Below are 15,828 nucleotides of genomic sequence, written 5' to 3' on the forward strand. Positions count from 1 at the left end.
GGATGAAGCACAAGCTGGAATCAAGATTGCCGGAAGAAATATCAGTAACCTCAGATATTGCAGATAACACTAATCTTATGGCAGAAAGCAAAGAGGAACTAAAGAGCCTCTTGATGAAAGTGAAAGAGGAGAGTGAAAAAGTTGGCTTAAAACTCAGCATTCAAAAAACTAAGATCACGGCATCCAGTCCCATCACTTCATGGCAAATAGATGGGGAAACAGTGATAGACTTTATTTTCTCACGCTCCAAACTCACTTCAGATGGTTGACTGTAGCCGTGAAATTAAAAGACAACTGTTCCTTGGAAGAAAAGCTATGATCAACCTAGAGAGCATATTAAAAAGCAGTGACATTACTTTGCCAACAAAGGTCCATCTAGTCAAAGCTGTGGTTTTTCTAGTAGTCATGTATGGATGTTGGACTATAAAGAAAGCTGTGCTGTGTTCAGTCGCTCAGTCGTGTTGGACTCTTTGCGAGTCTGACACACATGGACTGTGGGCCACCAGACTCCTCTGTCCATCAGGGTTCTCTGGGCAAGACTATTGGAGTGGGTTGCCATGCCTTCCTCCAGGGGATCCTCCCAACTCAAGGACTGAACCCAGGTCTTCCGTACTGCAGACTGATTCTTTACCATCTGAGACACCAGGGACCTCGGTGCCAAAGAACTGATACATTTGAACTGTGGTGTTGGAGAAGACTCTTGAGAGTCCCTTGGACTTCGAAATCAAACCAGTCCATCCTAAAGGAAATCAGTCCTAAATATTCATTGGAAGGGCTGATGCTGAAGCTGAAGCTCCAATACTTTGGCCACTTGATGTGAAGAACTGTCTCATTTGAAGAGACCCTGATGCTGGGAAAGATTGAAGGCAGGAAAAGAGAGGGATGACAGAGGACGAGGTGGTCGGATGGCATCACCACCTTGATGGACATGAGTGTGAGCAAGCTCCGGGAGTAGGTGATGGACAGGGAGGCCTGGCATGCTGCTGTCTGTGGGGTGTGAAGAGTTGGACGTGACTCAGGGACTAAACTGAACTGATGGATATGTACCTAGGAGTCAAATTACCTGGTCATTTGCTAATTGCCAAGCTATTTTACTAAAAGGCTGTACCATTTTACATTCTTACTGTGGAGTATGAGGATTCTAGTTTCTTTTTTTATTTTCCCTTTAACTTCCTTTTTTAAAACATCCTTGCCAATACTTTCTTTTTTATTGTAGTCATTCTAGTAGTGTGAAGTGGTATCTCATTACGATTTGCATTTCCCTATTAGTAATGTTGAGTGACTTTTCCTGTACTTAGTGGCCATTTGTATAGTTTCTTTAGAAAAATGTCTATTTGGATCCTTTGCCCATTTAAAAATTGTCTTTTTGAGAGAAAGTTTTTAAAATATATTCTAGATACAAATTACTTCTCAAATACATAATATGTGAAAATTTTGTTCCATTTTGTAGTTTTTTTCTTAAACTTTCTTGGTTTACTTTTCAGTAGGAAAGTTTTAAATCTTGATGAAGCTCAATTGTATATTTTTTTGTTGTTGCTTGTGGTTTTGGTGTTATATCTCAGAAACCATTGTCTAATCCAAGGTCATGAAGATTCTCTTCTGTGTTTTCTTCTAAGAGTTTTATAATTTTAGTGCATGTATTTAGGCTTTGGTTCATTTTAAGTTAATTTTTGTGTATAGTTAAAGGTATCAGTTACTTAAAGTTACTTAACTTTTTTAACTCTTAGGGATTTATTATAGATGTAGAATACTTTGATATGCTCTAAGTGTTCAGTGCTTTACTGTGGTCTAAAAAGTCATTTGTTTAGGTTTCTTACCACTGCTCTATCTTTAGACATACTGTCTTCTTTTGACTAGCTTTCATATAGTTCATGTAGCTCAAATATGATGCCACATAATAAATATGGAATTTGGAGTTTGAGGACCCTTTACTTGAGAGATATCTCATAGCATTTGTCAATAAAGCATCTAATTCTTTTGCCAGTGGATTATTTTCTATGATTTTGGTTAGATGGTTCATGTGACTGAGTGGATCCAATGGCATAATTTTAAAAACAAGCCAAACATATTCTCAGTCTTTTTTTTTTTTTAACACTGAAAATTTTGTTTCACGGAAGAGCCAGTCAACAGTATTGTGCTGGTTTCAGGTGAACAGAGAAGGGACTCAGACATACGCATACATTATCTCAGTCTTTAACAACCAGTATATTTATTTATTTATGTTTTTCTGTTTTTTTAATTTTTATTTTTTTTAATTCTCATTTTTAAACTTGCTTTTTAAAATTGTTTCCTTTCTCTCTTTTTTTAAAAAAATTTTATTTTTTTACTTTACAATACTGTATTGGTTTTGCCATACATTGACATGAATCCACCACAGGTGTACATGAGTTCCCAACCCTGAACCCCCCTCCCACCACCCTCCCCATATCATCTCTCTGGGTCATCCCAGTGCACCAGCCCCAAGCATCCTGTATCCTGTATCGAACCTAGACTAGCGATTCGTTTCTTACATGATAGTATACATGTTTCAATGCCATTCTCCCAAATCATCCCACTCTCTCCCTCTCCCACAGAGTCCAAAATTCTTTTCTATACATCTGTGTCTCTTTTGCTGTCTCGCATATAGGGTTATCATTACCATCTTTCTAAATTCCATATATATGTGTTCATATACTGTATTGGTGTTTTTCTTTCTGGCTTACTTCACTCTGTATAATCGGCTCCAGTGTAAGACCAGAAACTATAAAACTCCTAGAGGAGAACATAAGCAAAACACTCTCTGACATAAATCACAGCAGGATCCTCTATGATCCACCTCCCAGAATACTGGAAATAAAAGCAAAAATAAACAAATGGGATCTAATTAAAATTAAAAGCTTCTGCACAACAAAGGAAACTATAAGCAAGGTGAAAAGACAGCCTTCGGAATGAGAGAAAATAATAGCAAATGAAGCAACTGACAAACAACTAATCTCAAAAATATACAAGCAACTCCTGCAGCTCAATTCCAGAAAAATAAATGGCCCAATCAAAAAATGGGCTAAAGAACTAAATAGACATTTCCCCAAAGAAGACATATGGATGGCTAACAAACACATGAAAAGATGCTCAACATCACTCATTATCAGAGAAATGCAAATCAAGACCACAATGAGGTACCATCTCACACCAGTCAGAATGGCTGCGATCCAAAAGTCTACAAGCAGTAAATGCTGGAGAGGGTGTGGAGAATAGGGAACCCTCTTACACTGTTGGTGGGAATGCAAATTAGTACAGCCACTATGGAGAACAGTGTGGAGATTCCTTAAAAAACTGGAACTAGAACTGCCTTATGACCCAGCAATCCCACTTCTGGGCATACACACCGAGGAAACCAGAATTGAAAGAGACACGTGTACCCCAACCATTATATTTAAACTGTAGCATTTGCCAGTTTGATCAGGTCTTTATAGTTACCTAAAGTTTTTATGTAATTGCTGTGACTGTATTAGAGAATAAAGTGTTTCAAATTCAGTTGTTTTCAAGAGATTTTTACATTGAAGATGGAATAAGAGTGGATTATTTAGCCAAAAATACATGGAGTGCTGAAAGGAATCAGGCACTGCAGTAGATCCTGTGCTAGTTACCAGGGACGCAAAGATGGAGCAATCACTCATGTCAAGGAGCCACGCTTGAGTTGGGAGACATCATGTGCAACTAAATGCTTTGAAGGAAAAAGAGGGATTGGTCAGTATTGTAGCCTCTGTTCCCCTAAGTGCAGAGTCTGAGGCGTAAGGCTTAGATGTTACTCCCTCATCTTGTAGATGGGAAAATTCAGACACAGAGATGAGTGCAGTTGTGTGGTAGTCTGAGCATTCTTTGGCACTGCTTTTCCAATCTTGGGATTGGAATGAAAAGTGACCTTTTCCAGTCCTGTGGCCACTGCTGAGTTTTCCATATTTGCTGGCATATTGAGTGCAGCACTTTCACAGCATCATCTTTCAGGATTTGAAATAGCTCAGCTGGAATTCCATCACCTCTGCTAGCTTTGTTCATAGTGCTGCTTCCTAAGGCCCACTTGACTTCACATTCTAGGATCTGGCTCTAGGTGAGTGATCATACCATTGTGGTTATCTGGGTCATGAAGATCTTTTTTGTACAGTTCTGCATATTCTTGCCACCTCTTCTTAATATCTTCTGCTTTTGTTAGGTCCATACCATTTCTGTCTTTTATTGTGCCCATCTTTGTATCTCTGATTCTCTTGAAGAGATCTCTAGTCTTTCCCATTCTGTAGTTTTAAGTTTAGTTAGGAATTAAAGAATTTGATGAACACTGTTCCCCTAATGGCTTTAAGAAGGATAATGTGAGGTTTCTGTTAGTTCCTGCTCAGAATGTTGTTGACAGTATAAAATAGAACAAAGAGAGAACACATCTCTTAATTTCATTTTGACTGTGGACTTCTCAGGTAGTGCCAGCAGTAGAGAACCTGCCTGCCAGTGCAGGAGTTGGAAGAGACATGGGTTCAATCCCTGGGTTGGGAAGATCTCTTGAAAAAGGGCATGGCAACCTACTCCAGTGTTCTTGCCTGGAGAATCCCATGGATAGAGGAACCTGATGGGCTACAGTAAATGGGGTCACAAATTGACTTAGCATGCACATGTGGATTGAGAAATAGTTCTGGATTAAGAAATAGTTTCTTGCATTCTAGATTATTTAAGTCCCTTTTTGTTCAGTTGCTCAGTCATGTCTGACTCTTTGTGACCCCATAGACTGCAGTAGGTCAGGGTCCCTGTCCTTCACTATCTCCCAGAGTCTGCTCAGATTCATGTCCATTGAGTCGATGATGCCATTCAACCATTTCATTGTTTCCATACATCATTAATTATCCAGATGAAATTTTCACTAAATTATATGACTCGGGAGATAGTGAAGTTCAGGGAAGCCTGGCATGCTGCAGTCCATGGAGCTGCAAAGAGGACCATGACTGAGTGACTACACAGCGAACAGTATATTCAGAAATAGTGTTTCCAAAGCATTCTTCCTTTAGCATACAGAGGGGCTAGAAATGAAATGATATTTTTGGCACTTAATGCTAGTGTTAACATGGACAAAAAGTGCAGTTTAAGGTTTGGGTTTTTAACTTTTAATTTGCATTTATGAGGTATATTTGCCTGGATGTGTTTGCTTCAATTGTTTCTAATTTATTGAGGAGTGACTTGGTCTATAAAAATGAGTTTTGAATCTCAAGTTTAAGATTTTCATGACTGACAGTGAAAATGAATATTAACTTTTCACTATCATGATTTATTGAATAATTCCCAGTGATTATTAAGCACTCCTTATAATGAGTTATAAAAGTTTTGCTAAATGTTGTTTCAGAGTTTTGCTGAGATTTTTAATGACTTCTCTTGTAGTACCTAACGATAATTCTTCCTCCTCGCTCTCAGTGTCTTTTAAATTCGTATGATTCTAGTAGCTCTGAGAGGTATAGAGTAGGAAAAAAAAATTTTTACTCTCTGAAGGTAGCACCTCTTACAGCTCTTAGCTTGGGCATTTCTTAATCAAGTTGCCTAGTCCAGTGTGTAATATTGATTGGATTAGGCAGAGTTTTGCGGAGCAATGCAGTATTTAATTCAGCCCTTTTCTTTTGAGGACATATTTGAAACACCAATTTGTATCCTTTATTAGCTTTTCTTCTAAAAACTTGGTCTTTGGAGTGAGATTTGAAATTGAATCCTTGACCTCATCACTTGTTAGCCGTATGATTTTGGGCAAATTGCTTAAGTATCTCTGAGCTAGTGTTCTCAGCAGTAAAAGAAAGGATATAGAGTGAAAGTCATAGGGTTGTGTTCTGAGGATTACATGAGATAATTAAAGAGTCTAGTACTGTGCTAAACTAGATGAATTTTTTCTCTCTCCTTTGGTCTGTCTTTGCTTTAGCCTTCTTCAGTTTCCCATAGGTTTCCTTGATAGAATTGTAAATATTAATTTTTTCAAAATTATTAAAAATATTCAAATCATTGTCTTCTGGTATCTCATGAAATGTGAGGACAGTGGAAAAGCATATTGGAAGTCTGCTACTGTGTTGTATAAAAACATTGGCTTGAGATTAGGTCTGATTAGGTCTCTTACCATTTTTTATAATTTTGAAAAACTTCAAGGAAATTTAGTTTTAAATCTGAGTGTATTGCTTTCCTTTTTGTGACATAATTGAATTTTCCCAAATGAATGAAAGTGAAATTTTAGCCATTCTTGAGTAAATTATAATGGCTAGATCAGCACCATTCAGTTGGAATATTATTTGTGCCACATGTGTAAATTAAAATTTTGTAGAAGGTATATGAGAAGAAATCAGGTGAAATTAATTTTAATAATACATTTTATTTAACTTCATATGTACAAAATCTCTTTCAACATATAATCGACCTAACAATTGTTAATGATATTTTACATTGTTTTGTGCTTCAAAATCAGAAATATCATGTGTTTTATACTCTGAGCACATTTCAGTTTGGACTAGATATATTTCAAGAGCTACATGTGGCTAGTGGCCACTACATTATATGACATAGGTCTAGGTAAGTAAAATGTAATATTAGAACAATAGGGGGCTTTAGCTGTGTGTGATAGAAGAACGGCAGTAGTTATCGCTGGTTTAAAGCTTCTCTTCATGCTGTAGCAGTCACTTATGTGGATGATGAAAATTTACCCATATTTGCAATCTCTATCCCATAAATTATTTCACTATTCATTTTTCATTCCCAAAGACTTGTAAGTTTTCATAGGTCTAAGATATGCTCTTAGATGATTGAGAGAGTAAACCAAATTTAGTATACATTTGTTCTCTTCACATTCATCAGATCTGTAGGTGTGACATGAGCAAGTTTGTATTTTGAGAAGCTCTTCTTGGTTCACTGTGAATAATAGACTGGGGAAGGTGTCACAGGGCGGAGAGATAGTGGGAAGGCTATTGCAGTTTACACTGAAAAAATACAGCCCCCGATGGGAGGGTGTGTGGGTGGGAGATGAGAAGTGCATAGAAAGAAGGGGGCTTTATAGTTGTAGCTTGAGGGTGATTGAAGGAATGGTTTTGTTTTTCTGTGCTTGTGTGCATTTTAAAGATGATTGAGACTTAAAGTGTAGATGTGAGGTGTCCTGTTGAGAAGAAGAAGATGAACATATAAGAGAAAAGGATAACTGATAGGGTAATCCAGAGAAAAGACAGGAAGAGATGAAACTTGTATATAAAGAGATTTTTTTTTTTTTGCATAGGTTTTGTCAAGTTGCCTTAAACTTTACAACTGTGGGACATATCTGTCACTAAGAAAAGAAAATAAAGACTAGAGTTGTATCCTCCTCCATCTCCTTAGAAGGGAGAGAAAAGGTGAAAGTAGAATTAAATTAAGAAGTGATAGAGAGCTGACTTGTGGTTGCCAAGGGGGTGGGGGTTGGGAGAGGGATGGAGTGGGAGGTTGGGGTTAGCGGCTGTAAGCTGTTATATTTGTTGTTCAATCGGTAAGTTGTGCCCAACTGTTTATGACTCTGTGGACTGCAGCACAGCCAGGCTCCCCTGTCCTTCAGTATCTGCCAGAGTTTGCTCAAAGTCGTGTCTGCTGAGCCAGTAATGCTATCTAACCATCTCATCCTCTGCCACCCTCTTCTCTTTTGCCTCCAGTCTTTTCCAGCATTGGGGTCTTTTCTATTAAGTATGGAATGGATAAACAACAAGGTTCTACTGTATAGTACTGGAAACTAAATCCTGTGCTAAACCATAGTGGAAAAGAATATACGTGTGTGTGTAACTAGAGCACTTTGCTCTACAGAAGTTGACACAACATTGTAAATCAACTTCAATTAAAAAAAAGTGATTTACCAGCAGTTTGGATCAGTAAGTGTGTCTGAGACCAGAATGTATACTTGGCATCAGTAAATGGTGATACTTATTAAAATCTTTCTCACCCAGAAGATTTTATTTAAATATAAAATCTTAATGAAAGTAAACTGTTCTTATGTAAAGTTTTAATAGAACACAAAATGGCCAAGAGCATTGGTTCCGCCTGTGCTGGTTTTAAGGCATGGAGACATGCTCAGGTTACCTCAGGTGATGGAGGATTTTTCTTTGGATTCTGGGGAGGGAAGGAAGCCCAACACAGTCAGTGTCTGCTGTTGGGATGAGACAGTTTCTGGGAGCTCACATGGTGTCTCCTCAGTCCCTGCCCTTGACCTCCCTCCTGCCAACCCGTGGAAACCCTTTTCACACGAAATCTGTAGTTAAAAGACATAGGAGAATTGAGCTTCACTGACTTGAGTGAAGGCTAGGGGGCTGACCTCTCCAGACTTTTTTGCCTCTTCTGCCCCTCTGACATGTCTTCCTTCTCTCTCCTTCCTGTGATCTTCCTGGGGGTCTGTAGGAATGTGTGAAGACTTCTCTAACACCAGTCGTTCCCCGTCAGCCAGAAGAAGAGCAGCTCTGTGGGCCACGTTTTTGCTTGAGTGGCTCCTTGGCAACTCTGGTAAATGCCATTCCCCTTAGCCTTTTCTGGCCACCTTCTTATGACTTCACCTCTGTCTGTCTCTATACTGTGACTGGTGGCAGCTTCTGCTGCTAACTACAGTACCGTCTTTATGTCTCATTCAAGTGCCTCAACGAACAAGCCCTCATTGAATTGATGAGTTAGTATCCAGGCAGAGCCACTTGTGTAGGGGTCTGCCGGGCTCCCTCATGTCCGGTTCTAAAAATGGCTGCCGTTGGCACAGAGGGCAATTCTTCCCCCTTTGGCATGCCGCTGAGCTGCTGGGGCACATGGCACAGTGCCTGGGTGGAGGACTCCGGTCACTGCTTTCCTCAGAAGGTGGCTGTGGACGGTTTTTGGCCTGTTCATTACGTAGGGTGCTCTATCCTTTCTTGATACCACAGTTAATAGAAGATGGACCGCTTTTTTTGTTTGACTCTTCTTTTCTTGTTGGTAATAATGATAACAGCCTAAGCTGTCACTCAAGTGTTGTCCGTGTGCAGGAACTGTACCAGTCATTTTACATGCAGTGGTTCGTGAACTATGTGATATCTTACTGATGAAAAAACTGAGTCACGTAGAAATATGAAATGCCTTGTTTAGTGTTTACCTCTTTTTACTAGTACGGTGGGGAGGCTTAAATACAGGCAGTTAGCTTTCCGAACAATGAAGACTTAAAGTCTAGCATAACATTTCAGAGCTTCAACTGACCAGGGTGATCATATATCATATTTCTCCTATTTTACTTATGAGACGAGAGTTTAGGTGACTTGCTTAAGGTTGCAGAGGCTAGTCATTTCCAGTGAACTGAGTTTCCAATTCCTAGACGAGTCCTCTTTCTGCTTTTGAACAAGTACCTAAGATACAGAAACTTTTGAATGTTAATCAGGAAACCCAAACTTATTAAGTGTTAGCAGATATAGTAAGTACATACATAATGTACGTTATACATAATCATCCATGGAGTCTTTTGTGTTTTTAGACTATTATTTAGCTTGAGGATGATATATATACTGAGAAGACACTGAGGTTGATTATTCACAAGAAATGTTTATTGAAGAAACTATTCCCATTATTTTCGGCCATACCATGTGGCATGTGGGATCTTACTTCCACAACCAGGGATTGAACCGGTACCCCCTGTGGTGAAAGTGTGGAGTCTTACCACCAGGGAGGTCCCAAAGAAACTGTTGCTGAATTAATGTCCCTATGTCTAGCTGAAGGTGAAAGTAATTTCTTGCCAGGTTTTGATCTTCCTGTGAGGTTATATGTGGCAGTGATTGAGAAGGTCCAACATGAAGCATGATGGAGGGAATCAGTTGAAATTCAGTGAAGGTGCACTCCCCCAGTCAGTTCAGTCACTCAGTTGTGTCTGACCGACTCTTTGCGACTCCATGGACTGCAGCCCACCAGGCATCCCTGTCCATTAGCAACTCCCAGAGCCTACTCAAACTCATCTCCATCATGTCAGTGATGCCATCCAACCATCTCATCCTCTGTCGTCCCCTTCTCCTCCTGCCTTCAGTCTTTGCCAGCATCAGGGTCTTTTCCAATGAGTTGATTCTTCATATCAGGGGGCCAACGTATTGGAGTTTCAGCTTCATTATCAGCCCTTCCAATGAACACCCAGGACTGATCTCCTTTAGGACTGACTGGTTAGATCTCCTTGCAGTCTAAGGGACTCTCAAGAGTCTTCTCCAGCACCACAGTTCAAAAGCATCAATTCTTTGGTGCTCAGCTTTCTTTATAATCCAACTCTCACATCCATACATGACTACTGGAAAAACCATAGCCTTGAATAGACAGACCTTTGTTAGCAAAGTAATGTTTCTGCTTTTTAATACTGAGGAACATGCTGTCTAGATTGGTCATAACTTGCCTTCCAAGGAGTAAGTGTCTTTTAATTTCATGGCTGCAGTCACCATCTGCAGTGATTTTGGAGGTTCCCCCCCCCCCCAAATAAAGTCAGCCACTGTTTCCACTGTTTCCCCATCTATTTGCCATGAAGTGATGGGACTGGATGCCATGATCTTAGTTTTCTGAATGTGGAGTTTTAAGCCAACTTTTTCACTCTCCTCTTTCACTTTCATCAAGAGGCTCTTTAGCTCTTCTTTGCTTTCTGCCATAAGGGTGGTGTCATCTGCATATCTGAGGTTATTGATATTTCTCCCTGCAGTCTTGATTCCAGCTTGTGCTTCATCCAGCCCAGCATTTCTCATGATGTACTCTGCATATAAGTTAAATAAGCAGGGTGACTATATACAGCCTGGATGTACTCCTTTCCCGATTTGGAACCAGTCTGTTGTTCCATGTCCAGTTCTAACTGTTGCTTCCTGACCTGCATACAGCTTTCTCAAAAGGCAGGTCAGGTGGTCTGGTATTCCCATCTCTTTCAGAATTCTCCAGTTTATTGTGATCCACACAGTCAAAGGCATGGGCATAGTCAATAAAGCAGAAATAGATGTTTTTCTGGAACTCTCTTGCTTTTTTGATGATCCAGTGGATGTTGGCAATTTGATCTCTGGTTCCTCTGCCTTTACTAAAACCAGCTTGAACATCTGGAAGTTCATGGTTCACGTATTGCTGAAGCCTGGCTTGGAGAATTTTGAGCATTACTTTACTAGTGTGTGAGATAAGTGCAATTGTGCGGTAGCTTGAGCATTCTTTGGCATTGCCTTTCTTTGGGATTGGGATGAAAACTGACCTTTTCCAGTCCTGTGGCCACTGCTGAGTTTTCCAAATTTGCTGACATATTGAGTGCAGCACTTTCACAGCATCATAAACACCTATTTACCAATTTCTTGTATTCAAAGATGTCACAGTCTAATTTGGGGAAAAAAGACTTGCATGAAGCTCGTCATGGTTCAGTGAAATCAATGCTAATGGAAGTAAATGCCAAGTTCTATGGAAACACTGAGATTGCGACGGAGTGACTGGGTTATCAGGCAGGTATCAGGAAGATTACTGGTTAGCATATGAGATAGTCTTCGGGTTGAGTGTTTAAGGAAGAGGAGGAGATTGCCAGGCTGACTGTGCCTGGAAGAGTACTACTGCCTGAGGACGCAGTGCTGAGGAAGCACATGGTGTCTGAGGACTCAGGTCACCTGGTTTTGTGGTGGATGGTGGTGGGCTGGGCATCATGACTGCAGCTGGACCATCCAGATTTGCTAGGTCTCCACTCTTTGACCCTGAACCCACTTCCAAATTTGAAGCACAGCAATGTCAACTTGATCAAAAATTTTATCAAAATACTCGTTTCCTTTTTTCTTAATTTTCCCCCTGAAGCACACATCCACTCTTGATAATCTTTCTAGTCATTTTTAAATAAACTTGGGAGGGAAACCCTGAGAAGTAGAGTGATTTCATCCCCTCCTTCCCATTTTATTGTTGAGCAAACCTAAAGCCTTTTTCATTTGTGCTGTACTTTTAATTTATCTTTACCACTTGGTTATTGTCAAGTGTGAGGCTTTTTATACAGTAGCTTGCTTTGTTTGGTTAAGGGAGAAGGATTGGCAAGGTGAGGATGGTTATAAGAGTTGATAAAGCTGGAAGGTAGGCAAGGGCTAGTTCAGATAGTCAGAAGCCTTGTGTCTCATTTTGAGGAAGCTGTATTTTATAGTTGAGAGTCTCTAAAAATCTGAAATGGATAAGGGGCAGAGCGGAGGGATTGGAGGAGGGGGAGGAGAAGATCAGCTTTACATTTTTGAAAGGTAATTTTGGCATTGTTGAGGACGATGGATTAGAGAAGGAACAGTGTAGGCAAGGGAGCAGTGGGGACCACCAGCAGCATCACCTGGGAATTTGTTAGAACTGCAGATTCTCAGGTCCCAGCCCAGACATACTGAGTCGGAAACTCTGGGAGTAGGGTGCTGCAGTGTGTGTTTCGTTTGATTCTGATGAATGCAAACGCTTGTGACTAACATGCGCAAAGGCTGATGAGGCTGAACATTATGGTTTGCACTTGCCTTTCATATTAATTTTGTAGTCAGTTTTGTTGAGATGTTCATTATATTAGTGTCTTACATTTCATAGTCAAGAGAAATAGAACAACTGGGATTTTGTGATTCAATTATTTACATGAAAGCCTAGTATCAAGGCTTGAAAAGCTGGGAGAGTGTGGTGGTAACACTTGGAAAAGGGAGACAGTCCAGGATCACGTGGCACGGTATAAGCTACAGTCGCAGAGAAGCGCTTTGTAGAGTGACACGGGTAAGAGAGGCTTAATCTTGAGCACTCCAGGTGGTGCCTGTATGTGGCACTGATTTGTACTGTGGTACCTAGATCTGCAGTAGGGAAAACTGAAGATATTCTTTTCAAGGAAAATGGGACATGAACTCTTTGTGGAGCCCAAAGGAAGGGATGGATTTACTCAAGATTTGCTAACATGCAATTGGTTCCACACAACTGTTAAGAAGTGGTTTATTTTCGTTCTTTCAATAATAGCTAGCAGTTGATTTGCATCTAACATAGTTTTCATTTCTTTTTCTTTGACGGTGTGAGGGCTGTGGGTTTAAATTTCAACTTTGTGGAAATGGAACTGAGTAAATCTGATAATCTTCTTTATTTTCCTCTGTTAGCTTAACGGGGTGACCAAACGTACAGATAAAGCAAATGCTTTGTAAATATAAATGTGTCTTAAAGGATAAGTAACCTTTTTTTCTCCTTTGAATTTTATTCCAGGACCCATCAGTTACACAAGTGACAAGAAATGTCCCACCAGGACTTGATGAATACAATCCATTCTCAGATTCTAGAACAGTAAGACTATTCTTAATTGGACTACTTTTAAATATTAAAATGAAATTAAATGGGATTTATAGCTCAGTTATGGTTTCTTTTAAGTTGATTGTTAAATTTATATAAAACAAGCTATTAGTGTTTTATTTAGAATTTAGCAAGTTCTTAAAAAAAAAAAAAGGAATATTCCAAGTAATTGAAAATACCATGATGGTTCTACAAATTTCTAATAAACCCTCTGCTGCTGCTGCTGCTGTCGCTTCAGTCGTGTCCGACTCTTTGCGACCTCATGGACGGCAGCCTACCAGGCTCCTCCGTCCATGGGATTTTCCAGGCAAGAGTACTGGAGTGGGTTGCCATTGCCTTCTCCAATAAACCCTCTAATATGTTAGTATTGCTACAGTTTTTTTAACAGGGGGAGATTTTTTGCTATACATGTTGTTTTCATGGTAATACAGGGTGATATTTTCTTACAGAGATGTTTGTACAAAACAGTACCGTTAATATTTGTATGATTGTCATCTGAATTAGGTGATTCTGAATAAGACTAGCCTTCTCCTCTGGTAGACTAGAATCTCTGGAACTTTAACCGGCCTAGAAACCTAATCTTCTTAAAATGAAGTCTTGGTTTATAAAATGAAGGAGTATGGAAAAAACCCTCAGGACAGGGTTCTCTACCTTGAATGCATGTTAGAAGCAGCTGGGCAACTTTATTACAGTGTCTGTTAGGGCCCTAATCCCTCATAAGGCAGTTTTTTGTTTTTCCTTTCATCCTTTAGATACTTTTATTGTGAGCCAGTTATGAGGACTACTGAAGTACTCTTGCCTGGAAAATTCCATGGACGGAGGAGCCTGGTAGGCTGCAGTCCATGGGGTCGCGAAGAGTCGGACATGACTGAGCAACTTCCCTTTCATTTTTCACTTTCATGCACTGGAGAAGGAAATGGCAACCCACTCCAGTGTTCTTGCCTGGAGAATCCCAGGGATGGGGGAGCCTGGTGGGCTTCTGTCTGTGGGGTTGCACAGAGTCGGACACGACTGAAGCGACTTAGCAGCAGTAGCAGCAGCAGAAGATAGGTTGAGAATTCTCTTTCAAAAATTCTCTGGCAAATAATTTTGTCTCCTGTATTTGAGCCTTTAGCTTAAATATCACACTCATGAGGCCCTTAGTTTTAAACGTTGTTAGCTCCTGAAATTGTTCTTCAGTTCCGTGCTTGCATTTACATGTCAGCATAAAGAGCCTTACTTCATCATCTCTTCCTGAAGATCATATTTTTCATAATCTAGAAAATAATTCTGGAAGATCATATAGGGTTTTGCTTGGAAATATCTTCATGGTGTATTAACTTTTTAGTTTTAGGAAGAACTTTGTGCAAGATAAAAGCCCTAAAAGGAGGATGAACTTTTAAATTTCACTTTATTTCAAAGTCCTCATTTATTTTAACAGCCTCTGTTTTTGTGTAGCAACTGCAGCCCAGGCTGAGATCATTAAATTTTCATTGAGCCTGTCAGTTTCGTATTGAACCCTGTGAAATGACCAATCAGTTGACCAGTGTTGACATGTAAATATAGCAATGTCATATGACACAACCTTATACAAAACTGTGAAAAAGTACAAGATTGCAACTTGGTAGCAGTTGAAAGGAAGAAAAAGAGCCTGGTATATTTTATTCCACTGTATGTAATTCTTCTAACATGATTTCTGGAGGGTAGAGATTTGAATGACTGTTAAAATTTGCTGGGGATGAATAAAGAGAGATTTTTATATACTTTTTGGGAAGATTTTACTAGCAAAAAATATGTGTCACCGTTTTACAGTAGCCGTTTTAGATTATTCTCTGTGGTAATGTTAATAGTAGTGTTCTTCAACAAGTTGTCTACTTGGTGCCCTGTGCTTTTACCCATGTTATCGAATTCTTATGACAGCATTGAACATGGATATTTTCTGTTTCCTTTCACTGATAAAGAAACTGAAACACACACACAAGTCATCTAGCTAGTAAGTGGCAGAACTGGTTTACATAACTCATCTTTTTTTTTAAAGCTTTTGCCTTTTCCATTTTGCTAGTGCTGTCTTTAGAGGCAGATACCTAAGAAATAGCAGGTATAGTCTTGGTCATGGAAATTTTCTCACCTAATTGGGATTTTTAAAAATTACACAAAGAAGATAAATCCAGGAAAAAAAATGTAAATTATGATTTTAAATGTTTAAGACTTTACAGTCAAGGAAAGATTTTCTGGAAGAATAGCTAGGCAATGAAGAACAGCCAGCTTACAATGAAACTTCTCTTAGATTTGATGAGCAATGATATAGTGTCAGAACCAAGAAAATTATTGATGTTAGAGCACTGATGCATTTTGCACTGAACTTTTTACACTGTGGAAAACACAGGTGAAATAATTTAAAATTTCAGAATTCTTTTGTTTCATAATGTATGATTTTAGAAATTTGTTTCCCCTCCTTTTCTGCAGCTGGGACTATTTTCTAAGACAGAGCAGGTGTACTTGGATAATTGGTTTAAGTGATATTTTAGAACTCCAAATACTATTTTAGTGGATTGTTGTTATCCATATTTGTCATAGAAAAATATTTGTGAA

At 39.3% G+C, this 15,828-nt stretch overlaps 1 protein-coding gene across 4 annotated transcripts in view; it reads left to right on the forward strand.

The window, feature by feature from the left end:
* SCAMP1 (secretory carrier membrane protein 1) overlaps positions 1–15,828 on the forward strand; it is a 149,688-nt gene that overhangs the window by 27,149 nt on the left and 106,711 nt on the right. For 2 of the 4 annotated variants that reach the window (XM_069595366.1, XM_070292485.1), the window contains exon 2: positions 13,174–13,251. The exons of the other annotated variants lie outside the window; for them this stretch is intronic. In XM_069595366.1, the coding sequence (XP_069451467.1) occupies positions 13,174–13,251 (78 nt within the window). The remainder of the gene's footprint in view (positions 1–13,173; positions 13,252–15,828) is intronic. 4 annotated transcript variants of the gene reach the window in all.

The sequence above is a fragment of the Ovis canadensis genome, chromosome 7 (genome assembly GCF_042477335.2).
Source record: "Ovis canadensis isolate MfBH-ARS-UI-01 breed Bighorn chromosome 7, ARS-UI_OviCan_v2, whole genome shotgun sequence".
Lineage (NCBI taxonomy): Eukaryota > Metazoa > Chordata > Mammalia > Artiodactyla > Bovidae > Ovis > Ovis canadensis.